General features: G+C 32.1%; 1 protein-coding gene across 4 annotated transcripts in view; it reads left to right on the forward strand.

The window, feature by feature from the left end:
* SUCO (SUN domain containing ossification factor) overlaps window positions 1–16,018 on the forward strand; it is an 82,147-nt gene that overhangs the window by 34,265 nt on the left and 31,864 nt on the right. For 2 of the 4 annotated variants that reach the window (XM_001100732.5, XM_028850415.2), the window contains exons 7-15: window positions 1,604–1,727; window positions 2,632–2,756; window positions 3,247–3,314; window positions 9,163–9,270; window positions 10,790–10,895; window positions 12,876–12,896; window positions 13,101–13,156; window positions 13,638–13,729; window positions 14,536–14,601. In XM_001100732.5, the coding sequence (XP_001100732.2) occupies window positions 1,604–1,727; window positions 2,632–2,756; window positions 3,247–3,314; window positions 9,163–9,270; window positions 10,790–10,895; window positions 12,876–12,896; window positions 13,101–13,156; window positions 13,638–13,729; window positions 14,536–14,601 (766 nt within the window). The remainder of the gene's footprint in view (window positions 1–1,603; window positions 1,728–2,631; window positions 2,757–3,246; window positions 3,315–9,162; window positions 9,271–10,789; window positions 10,896–12,875; window positions 12,897–13,100; window positions 13,157–13,637; window positions 13,730–14,535; window positions 14,602–16,018) is intronic. The other 2 variants (XM_015124042.3, XM_078000029.1) reach the window with 1 other exon arrangement.

Consider the following 16,018-nt stretch of genomic DNA (forward strand, 5'->3'; position numbering starts at 1 on the left):
CCCCAATATTCCTTCTCTTGTCTTCAGATATAATCACTATCTTGAATTTAGTGGGTTTTTGTTTAGTTTTAGAGTTTTTCAATAAGTATAAACAATAAATATTATATGGCATAGTTTAATATAAATGATGTTCTTGCCATAAGTAACATTTTATTCAACATTGTTTTTGAGATTCGTTCATTGTTTCCACTGCTCTGTTTATAGTGACTACTACAGTTATCTGTTCCTCATTTAATGGATGTTTAGGTTATTATTTTTGGTATTAAAAGCAATGCTCTAATGAACATTCTTATCATATCTTTTGGACACGTGAGTGTTTTCACTTAGATTTATACATGGGGTGTATTTAGGGATTATGCACATCTTAATATTGTTAAATTTTAAACCTTTTAGCAGTCTGATAGATTTCTCTTGGCTCAACAGACATTTCACACGTGGCCACAGACTATCACACTTTAAACTCCATTAGATTTGTATAATTTATCTCAGCATGCCCCAACCCCCAGGCCGCAGACCAGCACCAGTCCATGGCCTATTAGGAAACAGGCTGCACGACAGGTGGTGAGTGGTGGGTAAGCAAGCATTATCGCCTGAATTCTGCCTCCTGTCATATCAGTGGTGGCGTTAGAATCTTATAGGAGTGTGAACTCTATTGTGAACTGCACATGTGAGGGATCTAGGTTGTGCATTCCTTATGAGAATCTAATGCCTTATGATCCAAGGTGGAACAGTTTCATCCCAAAATTATCTCCCTACCCCATCCGTGGGAAAATTGTTTTCCATGAAACTAGCCACTGGTTTCAGAAAGATTGTAGACCACTGATTTATATGATATCTCAGGCTTTCATTTGGATTCCATGATTATTACTGAATTGTATATCTTTTTGTGGATTTATTGATTTTATTCTTTGCTTCCCACCCACCCCATCCCCTTATTTGATTTGTTGATACTCTTTATACTTGATAATAGTTTGTTGACTGAATGTATTGCAGATACTGCTCTCAGTGTGTGACTTATTCTTCCGTGTCATTTATGGTTAGCCTAGCCAAATGTATCAGCTTTTAAAAATGATATATGCATTCTGCATCTTGTTAACATGATTTATAAAGATTTTTAAATTTTCTTCTAAAATGTAAAGTCTTGTTTTTTCACATTTAGATTTTTTAATGTGCCTTAAAATTTTTGTGTACACAGTGTTTCTTTTTAAGGATTTTGTGGAAATAAAACATCTAAAATTATCTAGATTCCTTTAATGGATGTATTATCTTAACTTATATTTTAAGGTGGATGCATGACAAGTATACAATTTATTCATTTGTATAGACTATGTATGAGTAATTGTAATTATTTTTTTAACGACCTATGCTTATATCACTAACAAGTGAAGGAACACATCCTAAATAGAATGTTTTAATTATCTCAAGAGAAATTCAACCTTTCAGTAAACCAAAACTTTTCTTTTTACCTTTTTTATTTTTTCAAAATATAATCATTCATTATAAATTGGAACTTTAATTTGACAGAAACATTTGTATTTATTTCTAAAATTTATTTGTATTATTTGAAAGTTGAAGTCTTCTTATTTTTTGGTGTTTCTTTCAGAGCTCTGATTATACAAAACCAGGAGACATTGACCCTACATCTGTAACAAGTCCCAAAGATCCGGAAGATATACCAACATTTGATGAATGGAAGAAGAAAGTTATGGAAGTAGAAAAAGAAAAAAGTAAGGAAGTATTTGAGTTCTTTAAACATTTTCTTTTTTTTTTTAAGTTTATGGTGTAGTTTTAATATGCTTTCTTTTTTTGATTGGTAAAACAAAATAAAACTTACTTTTGAAAACTTTTTAAAGGTGAAACTTACCAAGTTGCTGTTGATCCATCCATATATCATGTACCTGTATATAATTACATACAGTTCTAGTTTTAATTGAAATCCATTCTTGTAAATTATTAAGCGGGCATAAAATAAGGCATAGCAGTGATTTCCATCACAGTTAATACAAGGAAAATTGAGGCATGGAAGCTATTTTAAAATTCATGTGGAACTCAAAAAGAACTTGCATAAAATCCTTGAGTTTAAAATATTCTTTAACTTACCAAAAGGTGTTTTACATATGGTGTTTCAAGAACATACCTAAAGAAAAGCTTATGTTATGAGGGAGAGGAGGGTGACTAAAATTATAGTTAATTTATTCCCTGTGTGATGGGTTGTTAGGTGCAGCATACCACCATGGCACATGTTTACCTATGTAACAAACCTGCACGTCTTGCGTGTGTACCCCAGAGCGTAAAAAAATAATAATAATTTAAAAAATACATCCTTAATAGATGTTTATAATAGATGTAAATACAGAAAGCTTTGATTCTCATGGACAAGCTTCATTTTGTGAGTTATATTACTTAGACATAAATTAATGTAGAATTTTGTAGTTAATTTGTTTTTGGAGGATATTTTAAAGCTGTTGAGGTGGAGCACTTTGATTTTTTGTGAATTTTTAAAATATTCTCTTAAGTGTTAAAACCTATTCTTTTCTAGAAGACAGCTTATTGCTTTTGAGATCAGTGTTGCTAGAGGTATTTTCAGTCATAATCAAATATATGTATATTTATAATAAAGTTTGTCTGCAGGTCAGTCAATGCATCCATCTTCTAATGGAGGTTCACATGCCACCAAAAAGGTCCAGAAAAATCGAAATAATTATGCCTCAGTAGAATGCGGTGCCAAAATTCTAGCAGCTAATCCAGAAGCCAAGGTAGGTACTTAAGTATAAAATTTTATATATATAGGAAATTAACAACTTTTAAAAATATAGGCATTTGTTTACTGGGAACTATATTTTAATGTGAGATATTTTCCTTATTCCCTAACAAAAGCAGAATATGCTTTTCAAAACATTATCTTGTATGAATTCTTATTTATATTCACTGATATATTTTACCCTGCATTTTTTAACTTTTAAAAACCGTATGAAATTTTAAAAAGGAAATAACTAAAATATTATTTTTTTCTTTAAAGTAACAGACATTGAATTTTAAATGTATTGTCGTGACACTAATTTAATGCTGTAGCCATGAATGGTGAATCTTAGCTACTTTTATGCTTTTTTCCCAAGTGAGTGTTTTAAAGTCTTAGGTGTACTTAAGATCTAAAAATACAGAAGTCCTAGAAAACTTTAAAGTTAAAATAAATACTTTCTTCATTATTCCTAAAGTAATTTGTTTCCTTTCCTCTTTTTAAAATAGAGCACATCTGCTATTCTTATAGAAAATATGGATCTTTATATGTTGAATCCTTGCAGCACTAAAATTTGGTGAGTAATAGACAGTTTTAAAGAGTACATTCTGCATATATATGCATATTATGTTAAGCTTTTGCATTAGGGTTAATCATTTAATAAGCATTTATGATTGATTAGTGCTGATACTATGCAAAACTGAGGACAGAATGCCTTCCTTTCCTTTTGAGGAGGTCACAAAAAGAAAAAAGTGACAGACCTGGTTAAACAATTATGAAATGGTATAAAAAGTACTGTTGAAAGGGTGTTATTGAAAGAGTGATGATGTGTAACTGGAAGAGGAGATGAGAGAAGGCTTCCTGGAAGAGGTAATTCCTGAGCTGAACCTTGAAGGATTAATAGGAAGTGGCAGATGAATGAGTCAGAAGTATTCAGGAACTGTAAGAATAAGGGGGTAATGCTGAAAAGGAGTATGTTTCTTCTGGGTGACTGTTAGGTATTACAAGAAGAAAGGTGCCATGAGAGTAGGGGTGGAACATAAGCCTGGAGCATTCATTTATCTATAAGTAGGCCATTCGGTGCTATGTACACCCAACTTAAACATTTTTGAACTTAAAGACCATGAAGTACAGTATTTGATTTAAGTAAGGAAGTGACATGATCTCACTGGCATTTTAGGAAGGCTTGTCCTCAAAGGGTGGCCTACAGAATGGAATTGTAAGCATGGTTTGGAACCTATTGTCATAACCTGAGTGAGAAATAAGGACTATAATTAAGACATAGGCAAGTTGGATTCAGAGGAGAGGAATATATCTGAAAGAGGTTTATGGCAGTTAAAATTGGCAGCTTTTGGTTGGTATTTGGATGTGAAGAAGAGAGAGGCACCCAGGAAATTTCCTGGAATTTTGGCCTCACTGCTTGGATCTATGATTGTGCCATTAACTAAGTATATAGGAAAAGGAAAAGATATATGGGGGAAATTAATGTGATATACTAACAGTTCTATTAGATTACTTGATTTTATTGCAGAAAGCAGCTGTTTGAAAAAGAACTGAGGAAAACCACCATCGTGTTGATTCACTAGATTGAATGAATTAATGAATTAATAAAATTTTTTTTAACTTAAGAAGGCACTCTTTAAACCTTAAAAATAATGCTTATTCTTTTCTACTCTTGGCTTTCATTTCTTTTGGAAATGTGCACGTTTAGATTCCACTTGAAAATGAATCATACTACTTAAGGGGAGGGGGAGTAAGGGATGGATTTTGAAAACTTAATTTTTCCTTATGCCATTCAATTTGTAAATTGAATTGAAGAAATGATTATTTGAGATCATAATCTAAATATTTTGAGGTTTTTGTTTTTATTTGTAAAAGCCTCTATTGTCAGTGACAAATTTTTATGCTCAAAAATTTTGTATTTCAAGCAAAGCCATGCTGGGATGAAGTCATATGAAGCAGTCATTTTTTTATTATGGTTTGCAGAATGAGTGATCATAGCTACCCATTTGTATTTTAATGTTTCTGCCAGACAGCATGTATGGTATATGTCATATAATGATACATTTCAGTCAACGATGGACTGCATGTATGAAGGTAGTCCCGTAGGTTATAATACCGTATTTTTACTATGCCTTTTCTATGTTTAGACATACAAATACTTAACATTGTGTTACAGTTGCCCACAATATTTAATACAGCAACATGCTCTACAAGTATGTAGCCTAGGAGCAATAGTTGTATAGCCTAGATGTATAAATAAGCTATACCATCTAGGTTTGTGTGAGTACACTCTGTGATTGTGACAAAACACCTACTGATGCATTTCTCAGATGTATCCCTGTTAAGTGACACATGATTATATTTATGTTTGTAGGTATGTATTTATATATTACTTTTTGCACATTTATGTATGTGTCTTTTCATTGTGTGATTCAAGAGCCTCAGAACATCTTTAACTGATTTCACCTGGTTTAAGTAGATCCCTCCCCCCCCAACCCCATCTAAGGGAACAGTAAGACCATACTCTCTAACAATAGCTTTATAAGTCTTAACATCTGAAAGAGTGAATTTGTATACCTCATCCTCTTCAGAAGTGTCTTCACTGTTATTGCCCCATTGTTTTTTCTTTTAAATTTTAGAATTATCTTAAGTGCTATAAAAAATGCTGACATTTCCATTGGAATTTTATCAACTCTGTAGATGAATTTTGGGTTAAGTGACATTTTAGAATACCGAGTCTTCCTATTCTTTCATGTTTTGATTTGATATTTATTGAGTACCTGTTATGCCGCTGATACTAGAAAAACATTTTTTCACAACATAAACTGAGATCTCTGTTGCCATGGCACTTGTATCCTAGAGAGGTGTCAGTCCCTGATCACTAATGAGATTGAGCATATCTTCATGTGTTTGCCATTCAGTTTTTCCTCTCATGTGCAGTCTATCTTTTCCTCTGTTTTCTGTTGATTTATGTGTTTGATTTTTCTTATTGTCTAGTAGAAGTCTAGATAGACTTGGCATTTTGTCTTATAGAATGGGCACAACTTAGTCTATTTTGTAGAACTCTGGATAGGACATTTAAGTTGTGTATGTTACACTTATCTTCCTTCTCTGGTTTATGGACTGTCCTTTTAATTTCTTTATAGTAGCCCCCCCCGCCTTTTTTTTTTTTTTGAAACAGAGTCTCACTCTTTTGCCCAAGCTGGAGTGCAGTGCCATGGTCTCCCAGGAGCGTGCCACCACATCCAGCTAATTTATTTTTTAACTTTTTGCAGAGACAGGGTCTTGCCATGTTGCCCAGGCTAGTCTTGAACAGCGAGCTTCAAGCGATCCTTTCACCTCAGCCTCCAAAGCCCTGGTATTACAGATGTGAGTCACTGCACGTGGCTTATAGTGTCTTTTGAGGAAACGAACTATTTTAATTTTCACATAGTTGAATTTATCTATCTTACAATGTTGGGATTTTCTGTTTTTAATGTCAGAGATTTCTTCCTGCCCTGAGGTTATAAAGATATTATTTCGTGTATTTCCTAGAATTTAAAAACTTTGCACTTTATATTAGGTTTTTATTCTCCTGAAATTGTTTATAGTTTTATATTATTTATGGTATACAGAAAGGGTTCATTCCTTCTCCCTATTTTTTCTGTTTAGATAGTTGTTTATTCAGTAGTTTACATGTTCCCCTCTGATTTCGAATGCAACCTTTATTGTTAAGTTCCCTTATATACATTTTGTTTTTTTGTATTCTCTGTTCTCTTTCATTGGTCAATTTACCATTACCTGCAATGACACCACTTAGCTTTGTAGCTCTTAATATTTGATAAGGCAAGTTTTGTACTTCAGGACTCACTCGGCTATTCTTCTGCTTCTGGTTTTTCTTATAAATGTTAGACTTTTGGCCAGGCGCGGTGGCTCACACTTGTAATCCCAGAACTTTGAGAGGCTGAGGTGGGTGGATCACCTGAGGTCAGGAGTTTGAGACCAGCCTGGCCAACATGACGAAACCCCATCTCTACTAAAAATACAAAAAATTAGCTGGGTGTGGTGGCAGTCACCTGTAATCCCAGCTACTCGGGAGGCTGAGGCAGGAGAATTGCTTGAACTCAGGAGGTGGAGGTTTCAGTGAGTTGAGATTGCGCCATTGCACTCCAGCCTGGGCATCAAGAGTGAAACTCCGTCTAAAAAAAAAAAAATCAGTAAAAAAATAAATCTTAGACTTTCCCTTTTGAATTCCTTGAATGTCATATGGGAATTTTGTTTGGAATTTTATTGGATCTTTAAATGACTTTCAGATACTGAGGTTTTGTATCCATAAGCAGGGCATATCTTTCTTTGTTGTCTTTAATGTCTTTCAATAAAGTTATTTTTTAAAAAATTTCCGTGAAAGCATTACATATCTTTGGTTATTTTCTTCCCGGGCAGCTTTTTAAAAAATTTTGTTTTGTTACTATTGTAAATGATATCTCTTTAAAATTACATTTTGTTGTATACAATTATGCAGTTTTTACATATGGATCTTATATCGGACTACCTTCTTATATTGCCTTATTTTCTAGTAATTAATATGCAGATTCTTCGGTGGTTTCTATGGAGAATTAGACCTTCTCTACCAATTTTTTTTCCATTAAAAAATTTCTGATCCTTTTTATTACATGTTACTTTCGTAATTTTTTTTTTGAGACAGAGTCTCGCTCTGTTGCCCAGGCTGGAGTGCAGTGGCACAGTCTCAGCTCACTGCAGCTTCTACCTCCTGTGTTTAAGCGATTCTCCTGCCTCAGCCTCCCAGGTAGCTTGGATTACAGGCACCCGCCTCCACGCCTGGCTAATTTTTGCATTTTTAGTAGAGATGGGGTTTCACCATGTTGGCCAGGCTGGTCTTGAACTCCTCACCTCAATTAGTCTGCCCGCCTCAACCTCCCAAAGTAATGGGATTACAGGCGTGAGCCACTGCACCCAGCCAATACATTTTACTTTTTTAGTCATAACATGCTGGCTAGATAGACCCTTGAGAACTAATAAACATGACTGAGCTTAGGATACAGTCTCTGATGGACGGCTATATGCTCAGCTACATCCTGGGGAAAAATGTGAAGTAGTCAATTAGTGTTTATTGATTTATTCTATGAAATGGTGATAATATCCCTTGCAATTTGGTTGTAAGAATTAAATCAAAGGATGGGTAAAAATCATAAAACATGGTATCTGATCCAGAGTAAGCATTCAGCAGGTGTTAGTTTCCTCTCTTCATGAGCCTTTCTCTGAAACCTGATTTTGTTTTTTAACCATCTCCTGGGACTTAAGTCTGTTGCTCTCCAAGATTAAACACTATCTTAATTATAATGCTTTTGATTTATTTAGCATTTAATTGTCTTTCTATAAATCTCCTTTGATAATTTATCAAAGCAGTGATTAGAGTGTTAGATGTCATGGGTATTTATTTTCCCCCAATGCTGTGCTATATTCAATTTTATGCACATGGAACCATACTTTTAATTTTTTCCTAAGCAGCAGTATTTTTGACATCTTTGCATGTTAATAAATGTAAATCATAGGATCATTTTAAAAAAAAGAGCTTTATTGAGGTATAGTTGACATACAGTAAATTGCATGTACAATAAACTACATGTCAAAGTGTATAATTTGGTAAGTTTTGACATTTATGTATCTGAAATCATCACCACCATAAAGATAACAAACATCCATCATTCCCAAAAGTTTCATCATACCTCTTTGTAATTTCTCACAAACTCTCTTCTCCCACAGCAATTACAGATCTGCTTTCTGTTACTGTAAATTAGTTTACAGTCTCTAGATTTTTATGTAAATGAAATAATAGGTTTTAGTACCAGTTTTAATGGCTGCTTAGTATTTCATTGTCTGGATGAACCATAATTTGTTAATTCTTTTTGCTAAATATTTAAGTTGATTTCCTCCCCCCCCCCCCGCTCTTATAGACTGGTGTGCTTCAATATAGCAAAATATATATACAGAGGTGGACATCTGAAGCTTTGAATCCTTAAGATAAATTTCTGAGAACTAAATTGAAGACTATGATAACTTTTTAAGGCAATGTATATGCCAAACTGTCCTCCAGACTAGTCATTTTACGCCATCACTGTCTGTTTTTAGGAAAGTCATCCCTTCTCCAAGAATGAGTGTTATCTAAAAAAAGAATCTTTTAAAAACGGTGGTGGAACAAAATCAGTATTGTTTTATTTACAGGTTTTTTTTTTTTTTGCCCCACTAATGATATCCTTGGGAAGTATTTAAAGATGTTTCGTATAGACAACTCAGGCTACATACCCTCCTTAACATTTTAATGAACAACTTTTCATGGTAGTCTAATTTATGGAAACTGTTAATGTCATATTTAAAATGAACTGTTGATTGGTTTAAGTAATTGTCTTTTGTTCTTTTTGAAGGTTTGTTATTGAACTTTGTGAACCAATTCAAGTAAAGCAGCTTGATATTGCAAATTATGAATTATTTTCTTCTACTCCTAAAGATTTTCTGGTTTCTATCAGTGACAGGTAAATTCTAAAGCTGTGTCTGTAGGGTCTATGTTGGATCTCTGAAATAAAACAAAAAAGTGGGTCACTATTTTGACTTCAGTCCATTTATTTTTTAAAGGTCAGTTTGTAATAGCGATAATACGACTGCATTGTAGGCTCTTGTTAATCACTTACCTTTTGCTTTGATTAGCTCATATGATGCTTTAAACATAACCATATGATATTATACTCTTATAGTGTGGGGAAACAGAAAAGGGGAGATTAAGTAGCTTGCCCAGGTCACATGACTTGTGAGTTTGAGAACCAAGATTTAGAACTACAACTCTTGACTTCAAAGTCCTCACTTTCAGTCATTATGCTCTCTTGCTTCTAAACATTTCTTTTAAAAGTTATTAAAAACATACATGTATAGGTGCTTTATTTTATATTATGAGGTATATTTTTATTAAAATATATTCTAAAACTTTTTTTATACATGTGTGATTATAAAAGAAATAAACATGTTGTGAGGAATTTAGACTAGAACTGCATTTTGTCAACCAGAGATAGCCCTTATTAGCATTTTAATATATTTCTTCCAGTCTTTACTATGCACTTATTTATTAATTCTATAAAAATATTTACTTTTTACATCCTGGAAATACTCTCATCTTTTACACATATCTTTTTTAATGTGTACATGTTATTTTTCGTTCAACAGAGGTGTTACATCATTTCATAAATACTTTTTGAGTGTCCACGATATGCCATGTAGGATGCTGTTTATTTATGGCACTTTTGTTTTGTCATTGATCATTAAGGGTTTTCCTTGATGTTTCTTCCTTCACCTCACATTCAGCATTGCGTATATACAGTTTTTGAAATTAGTTCTCAAGACCTCTGGAGAATTCTGTCTGTTATCCTGCCACTACCCTTGCTCAGATCACTTCCTTTTCTCTCAGCTGCAATTTTCTTATATGTCAAATGAACATACACAGCTCTGATAAGTAAAGTGTATTTTTTTTTAATATGGTGAGAGGGCTCATTATTTTGAGGAGTTCTTATAATGTTTCAGTAAACAGATACAATAGTTTTAGACTTTTATATTAGATATTAAATTCCCCTTTAAAGGGAAACATATATCAAACTCAGACGTGATTTTAAAAGTTTTTTCTTCCCATTCTCTTTCCATCAGTACTTGTATTTATACTTTACATTATTACACACATGTCAGTATGTAAAGAGTTGTGCCACCTTCTTCCAAGACAGTCTCTTGGTGACTTTCTGTTCTAAAACCTCCTCCCAAACCCCAAGAAGTGGCACTAGTCTTACCTTTTAGTAATGGAGTGATTTTTCAAGGCATTCTTTCCTCGTAAAGAGAAACCTGTCAGTTTAGTTGGAAAAGAAAATGTATTTATTAAATGTATGTATTTATGTATTAAACTGTTAAGCCAGCATGTTCACCTGGAAAGGAAAAAAATTGTATTTTGAAAATATGATGGAACCTCTCAATGTGTGGTTTATAATTTTTAAAAAACATATTTTTTATATTTTGTAGATATCCAACAAATAAGTGGATTAAGCTGGGTACTTTTCATGGTAGAGATGAGCGGAATGTACAGAGTTTCCCTTTAGATGAACAGATGTATGCAAAATATGTCAAGGTAATGTTTACACATACAGGACTATGTTCTATATTGAAAATATATGTGTTATTCACACTTTATACACCTCATCTTTTTAGAAATCAGAAAAATTAAGAAATAGACTATACTATACCACTTAATAGATAGTTCTTACTTGGGTGTATTATTTCATGAGTGAAATATTGCTACATTCCCTTTTGTATTGCTGGAAGCCTAGGCCAGCTTTTTGTTATTTATGGCTCTGATAAAATTCCAGATTATAACTATTTAAGTCTTTTGAGTCTTTATGCAAAATGTCATCTTCATAGTATATTTCTTTCTATTTTGAAACTGAAATCATTGCTGGTAAGTGAAGTCTTTAAAGCAGGTGTAATTTCTTATTAGACTCTGATTCTTAGATCATTTCATCTTTAATGTCCACTTACTTGGCATTGTTACAGCTTTTGTCTTTTTCGTTGTATAGCCAAATGAAATATTCTGTGTCCAAGTACCAGTTTCAAATAAAACAGACTTTTAAACACTGATGTTCTGTATTTCCACTGCTGCTTCTACCAGCTAATCAAGTAAAACTACCACTTTTGAATTGGGTTAGACAAAATAGGGAAAGTTCTTACTCCTTCCTTCCCTCTTTTTTTTTTTTCTTTAAAATTATAGCCATATCTTAAAGTACTATTGATTTAATGTTATGACATTTTTGGAATGGCCGCAGTTCTAATTTCTGTCCTTTCTTCTTTAAATGTGAGAACTTACAGCTACCTAATTTTGTCTTCTGTGATTTTACCATCTCTTTTTAAAGCATGTTTTAAATCGATTTCTGTTAATAGGTAAACTTGTAGTATTCTTAATCTCATTATAAAAATGCTAAATTCCATTTTTAAAATACAGTTGATATTCTCAGTTAATAATTCAATAAAATTATTAATTCAAAAAAATTAAGAATGTTTTCAATTCCTTTTAAAATGGGTGCTGAAACAATTAATGACTTTATACAGTACACTTTCTGCACTGTGAAGAAGCAAAAACGTTAAAAGTCATTTACTAGGTAACAAAATCTTATTTAATTTTGCAAGTAAGATAAATGAAATAATTTTAGAGAATTATTCTTTGTACCATTTACTTTGTTAATAATGGAAGGATATTTTATTGGAAACATAAAAAAAAGCCTTACAAAACTTTCCACTTTCTTCCTTTTGTGGTGGGAGATTATAGAGCATTTTAAATATTAGTTTTATAAGAAACCCTCTTTGGTAGAATTGAGTCTAAAAGCAAGAAACATTTACTTACAACTCATGAAAAGCAGGGAAAAATTACTTTCTGATTTTCGTTTTATGGTAATAATGTTATATAAGTTTTTTACCTGGATTTTCCTTATCCTAAAAGAACTACACCCAAATCTACTACTTTTTAATAGTATACATTTGAAAGACCAATTGATATATATCTTCCACTTCTGTAAGTTGTACTTGAAATAACATAGCATACCAAAAATTCATGCTTTCCCTGAAATAAGTTATATATAATAGTATACAAGTATAAATACCATTTCATAATGGACTGTTATCAATATGTATATGTGTACAATATATATGTATATGTGCATATATATCAATAAATTCATATATGGATATATACTTGATACATGTCTGTAATACTTAAAGTAAAAGATTGTTTCTAGATACTGTTTATTAATTGCTTTTAGAATGCTTTCTATCTAACAGTTATATAAAATAACAGCAATGGCTTGCAGATCATTTAACTTATAACGTTTAAGTTAATTTATTTCATTGCAGTCATTTAGATTATACTCTTAGGTTGTGATGGCAAAAATTTAAATCATTGCTTTTATTTAAGGAATTAAGAATACTACAGTGTTATCCATCACATGACATTGCTTTCTATACTTTATACAACATAATTTACAAGTATTTAAAGTTGCTTATTGCATGATGTCTAGACTTTGGAACTGATTTCTTTTTCTTTTCCTTTCTCTTGCTTCAGATGTTCATCAAGTACATAAAGGTTAGCAACCTTCTCTTTTGCACTATTAAATAACAGGACATGGCATATTAATGCATTACAAAAACTTTACAATTATTGATTTTGGGGAAAATGAGGACTTTATAGAAATGTTTAGAAATGTTATAATGAAGAAAGTGAGTATATTGTTAGATGTTCTTACATGCTGTCTGCTGGCTTCCCATTTTATGTGCTTTTATTCTTTAGGTTGAGTTGGTATCACATTTTGGATCAGAGCACTTTTGTCCATTAAGCCTTATAAGGTAATGCAGAACAAAATACGTTTATTGAGTGCTTTTAAAAAAATTGATAAACAAAATTTTCGATATATTTAAATTGAAGAAATAATTTTCTCTTACGTTAGTTAATACCATGGAAATAAAAACTGAAACTTTCTTTCTTTTGAATGCATTTTGGAAAAATGTCAAAATACCCTCTTTAAAAATTAACCTCGTTTTGTATATTTGTTTTAACTTGCTTGCTATTTTGCTATGATGATATTACACAGAAACAGACTGATATAAAAACTCATCCATTATATTTCTAAATGCCTTAAATAGATTAGTGTTACATTTTAATTGAAACCGTAGATGACTAAAATGTAAGGAACAGCCATTATTTTTAAGTCCAAAATCCAGTGGCCCTCAAAATATGACCAAAGTTGATGTTTGTCATATTGTGAAGAGATTAGTCTTAATGAGTGTTTTGTTTTGGAAGTCTTTAATGAAATTGTTGTTTATATAGGGTATTTGGCACTAGCATGGTGGAAGAATATGAAGAAATTGCTGATTCCCAGTATCACTCAGAACGCCAGGAACTATTTGATGAGGACTATGGTAAGTGACATCAAACAGATGACTGTCAGGTATATTTTTTTTTTACTTTTTAAAAATTGAATAGTAATGGGGGAGTATAGATTACTTAAATCAATATGACTGTTGTCTTCAGGCTTTTGTTTTGTTGCTTTTAGCTCTAATCAACTTTTACTTAAATCTGTTTTCTAATATGATTGCCTTGTAATCGTATTGCTTTCCAAGTTTATCAGTTATTTGTAACTGAAACTCCCTTCTATAATATTAATAGTATAAATTATGATTATATCCCTATGCCAGGGCCAAAAATCTGTTAAACTCACAAGATACTGAAATAGTAGAAATGAGCTTTAATTCCTTTGATTTCCCATGAGCCTAAGAGCAAGCACATTTTGGCCTCCTGTGAGCCATTGAGAAATCATGTGACTCTACAGAGGTGGAGGAAAGTTTTATGACATTCTCCATTTCCAATTTAAGTCCTTGTTTTAAGATGTCTTATACTATTGTTTGAACAATCTAAATTTTCTCAAGCGTGAAATGAAGACATTGACTAAGAGTTGGTAAAGTATATTGAAAACTTGAATAAAAAAGTCTTATAAATGTGGTTAAAATTCTGGTAAGCATTACAGTTATTTTCCTTGGTTTATATTGTTTGTTAAATGGTTTCTTAATCTTATGTGCTTTTTGTGAACATGTTTTAGATATATGATTCATATTTATTATAAAATGTTTTAAATGTTAGCTGACTTAGGACAATAATTTGAGCTTTTAAATATGTTATCATTGGAGCTAGATCTCAGCATAATTACTTTTGTTTTCTTTTTAAACAGATTATCCACTGGATTATAATACTGGAGAGGATAAATCCTCAAAAAATCTTCTTGGTTCTGCTACAAGTGAGTATTTTGAGGATTTTCTCTTCAGTCTACTAAAGCATTTCTCAACTTTTTCATTCTGATACACATGGACATTTTGTCATGGTATGGTTGAGGAGACTTCTCCCAGTATTGAACTTTGAATTGAAATAAAAGATACTGACTTTTGAAAAGTATTTTTATAGAAATGCTATAAGAAAAATATATGAAAAGAAAGAGGAGAGAGACAAAAGCAAGCATAATAAAGGTGTTTCTTCTACTCTAATTAGGCACTCACATTTTGGGGCAAATTCCTTATAGTGAAGAAAGGGCTGTGGATTTTCTTGGGGGAAGAGTTATTAAAACAGCCATATAACAGTTAATCTATAAATATGGTTAGTTTGCCATTTAGTTACAAAATATAAAGGGTGCTCCTACCATGATAATAATGAATACCAATAAGAATACTAGTAATAATATACTCTTTGTACACTAAGAAGCAGTGAATAAGATATACTAGTGGTTTAGTTTGTTGTTATTCCAAAATATAATCCCAGCCTAGTGGTAGGCTCACTAAGGAGACTACTGAAAAGACCATTACCCAACTGGCACTTTATTTTTCATGGTTAGATTCTGTGTAGGTATATTTCAATGATGTTTTTGATTATTTCTGAAAAATGTAAAATTAACTAGAAGTAGTTTTCTTTTTATTTGAAAATTATTAATTTAATAAAAACAAATCTTAGTAAAATAGAAGACGAGTTGCTTGTGCTTGTCACTTTTTGCTGTTAGTGAATTGAATTACTTGAATTCCAATGTCAGTGTGAACATTGACTTTATAACTTTTTTAGATATTCAACCAGTAATCTAAATCCTTAAGTTGATATTTTGTGTAGCCACAGTATATAGAGTTAAAATCACCTCTTTCATCTCTCTTTTTAGCCTTTTCTTTCTTGCTTGCTTGCTTGCTTCCTTCCCCCTCCATAGAAGAGTGAAGATTTCAGTGGACTTTCTAGGGAATGGGAAAAAGAGTGTTAAAAATACCTGTAGAAGGAAAATCTTTCGTGATTGCAAAGTAATATTCAACTTTGTTACATATCAGTTCAGTATATTTTGTTTTACTTTATTGCTAGGCTTCTGACTTTCTAGATATTAGTGATTACATTTAAATAGGATTCCTAGCTATCCAGTTATTGATGTAAAAGTAAGTCTCATTCACTGCTATGTGATGTAATTTTTTAGGAATAAAAGAAATGTCTTATCTGTCTGGATATTAATGTTTTTGTTTCCCTTAATTTGCATTCTGTATGTTACATAGTAGTCATTATTCTGTCATTTATGTAGCTCAGTAAGTTGAATTAGCTATTTTCTGGGGTCAGAAAATAGCCCCGGACTAAAAGATCTCTAGCTTCTGGTGGTTACTGGAAAAGAGAGGACACCTTAAGGAAATAATGTCTTA

The sequence above is a fragment of the Macaca mulatta genome, chromosome 1, assembly GCF_049350105.2.
Source record: "Macaca mulatta isolate MMU2019108-1 chromosome 1, T2T-MMU8v2.0, whole genome shotgun sequence".
Lineage (NCBI taxonomy): Eukaryota > Metazoa > Chordata > Mammalia > Primates > Cercopithecidae > Macaca > Macaca mulatta.